At 35.2% G+C, this 2,764-nt stretch overlaps 1 protein-coding gene across 1 annotated transcript in view; it reads right to left on the bottom strand.

The window, feature by feature from the left end:
- Positions 1-2,764, bottom strand: part of LOC106880036 (intraflagellar transport protein 74 homolog) — an 89,654-nt gene that overhangs the window by 82,430 nt on the left and 4,460 nt on the right. The window contains exon 2 of the mRNA XM_052969867.1: positions 2,392-2,450. Within this exon, the coding sequence (XP_052825827.1) occupies positions 2,392-2,450 (59 nt within the window). The remainder of the gene's footprint in view (positions 1-2,391; positions 2,451-2,764) is intronic.

The following is a 2,764-nucleotide window of genomic DNA, read 5'->3' on the forward strand; positions in this document are numbered from 1 at the left end:
TATATATATATATATATATATATATATATGGGAGAATATACGAAAAAACAACAACAGACGAGGACAGGTGGTGTAAATAACAAAAGGATGTATTAGTATGACGCTCGGGAATACGGAAAGTCTTTGACGTTTCGAGCTACGCTCTTCAACAGAAAGAATACGGAGACAAGGAGAAAAACACGGAGAAAAAAAATTGAATAGTGTTCAGTCAACGGTCAATCATAATAATGGCTGACCATATACATACATGTGTGTGTGTATGTTTTCGCGTCTGTTTGTCTCCCCACCTCACCCCAATCACCGCTTGATAATGAGTGTTGATGTATTTATGTTCCCGTAACTTTGCCGTTCGGCAAAGAAAGACCCGATTGAATAAGTACCGGGTTTTAAAAAGTAATTCTTGGGATCGATTCATTCTGCTAAAATTCTTGGAGACGGTGCCCTAGTATGGCCGCAGTCTAATGATTGAAACAAGTCAAAGAAGATCTCTTCAGGTTAATTGCGACAATCCCGTTAAACTAATCTAAAACAAAGTTAGCAAGCAATGCAAGGGAGGTAAGCGAGGTATACAACACCTGAAATTACTAACTCTAAAAGTTGTAACTAATATGCAAGTCGTTCAAGCTGCTACAAATAGCAATCACATCTCCCGCAAATTACACCATCTTGTCTTCAAAAAGCGGACTAGATAATGCAGTCTTTAGGTACGGTATATTTGAAAATAAGTCGAGATGGTCACGACTAGAATGTCTTTGATCATAAATCTACTTAACCAGGGCTGATTTAGGGCTAAATACCGGCTGAAATATTTACAGACGTGTTTATAAAATGTTGAAACAAATCACCGCCTGGCTGTTTTTACAAGCTTGTCCGCTTTATAAGTAAGGGAGATAACTTCTATAAAACGACGCTTTTCCAAGTGAATGTATTTCTACAAACACGCCATGTCAGTCGTTCCTTATTCTCGCACACACTAAAATAGACATCAGTATATGTGCGTATCTCTCCTGGAATAATTAACCTACGATTTCCAGTGACTAGTCTTTTTTTCTGTAAGGCATGTATGGCCTTGTTTCAATGTCTAAACACCTAAGATACTATGGACATATCTGTTGTAGAGATGGACTGTACACATATCTAAGATATTATCATGCCTCTATTGCAAAGACACAGTGTGTTACCTCCTCACTGAAATCTATAAAAGATAGAAAAATAAATGTGAAAATCAACAGCTAAAATATTCAATGCAATCTTCAGTTTGGTTTTTAAGCCTACCTTTACTTAATGAATCTTGGTTTGTGAGTGGGACAATAAGATCTTGAATATAAGTGGCCAAAACAGAGTTTCTCTGAAAGAGTTGTAGGAGTTTCATTACTCAATAGTGTGTTTGTAGTTCAGAGATTGCTCCTCCACTCTGAGAGGCCTCAGCTCTGGTATAACAGGTATCACGTTAGAATGTTCGAGGGAAGAACCACAGGATAGATTTAACAGGCATGACCAACAAGCATGAATAAACCACAAGCAAGATGGCTGAATAATATCCATAGCTTTGGTTTATCTCACTTGGGGATCCAGCCTAAACATTTTTGATAAGACACCTAGGAGCCTGAAGGGCATATCTGAGATTTCTACTCTTATAGCCTTCATATGAATATGAATATCAAGCTATGAAGATAAATGGTTGTTCAATGTAAACACTAATCCACAACAAACAAGAATACTATAACCACTGACGTATCTTGACTCACACATCTATCATGATTCAATTGGTGATTCTGCTTCTATTTTCCTTCTCAAATTGTTGATTACAATATCAAATATCAACAATAAAGGCTGTTGAAAATATTTAAAATGCATAAAATATTCACATTCCATGACGGATAAGGTATTTACCTGAAGCAGTTACAGTATTTACCGGGCTGCATAGTCATACTGACCATTTAAAAAGACTTATAAATACTTACTTGATTCAATATTTTGAAATTGGTAACTAAATATTAAAGATTTTCACAGTGTATATACACACACAACCTTGTCCATGACACTTTGTACCATTACATCTAACATGCTATTATAAAAATAATATAATGAAACAAATGTGACCATGAAAGCATATATGAGATTTGAACCCAGAACAAAAAGTTCATGAGTAAACATTGCAAGGTATTTTGGTTTGGAGCTCTGTTATTCCTGCCATGCTACTGAACAAAAGCTCAAGGTCCCCTACATGCTCTGTCAATAAATTGATCTCAGTTACCTAAAAGGTACTTATTTCATTGATCAAAAAAGGTAAAGTTCAATCATTCCATTGTCCTTCTTGATATATATATTGAAATATAAATATGATGTATGAACATTTTGCAATATAAGTAGAATGATTATTTTACTTACAAGATCCTGTCGGTCTGAAACTGCCAGTCCTTAACCGACCAGATTTTGGGGGTAAACTCCTGTAAAACAAACATACGTGATTTAAGAGATAAAAATTAAGTGTATTTGGTTTTTGGTATATTGTCAATGTATCTAATAAACAATGCTATATTAGCTTTGGTAACAATGGTTCATTTCTAGTGCGAGTATAAAATTTCAGAGGAGTGAGACAACTTTTTGGATCAGCTAATTGACTGCTTAATCAACAGGTCACAAATTCAAATCCAAAGCAGTATTTAATTGTGTAACTGGGGATGAATATCTTATTTTACATTACCTCAATTCACCTAGCTGTTGGTAGAAATAGACACTACGTACATGCATGTGTACATGT

Source organism: Octopus bimaculoides, chromosome 8 (assembly GCF_001194135.2).
Source record: "Octopus bimaculoides isolate UCB-OBI-ISO-001 chromosome 8, ASM119413v2, whole genome shotgun sequence".
NCBI classification, from domain to species: domain Eukaryota; kingdom Metazoa; phylum Mollusca; class Cephalopoda; order Octopoda; family Octopodidae; genus Octopus; species Octopus bimaculoides.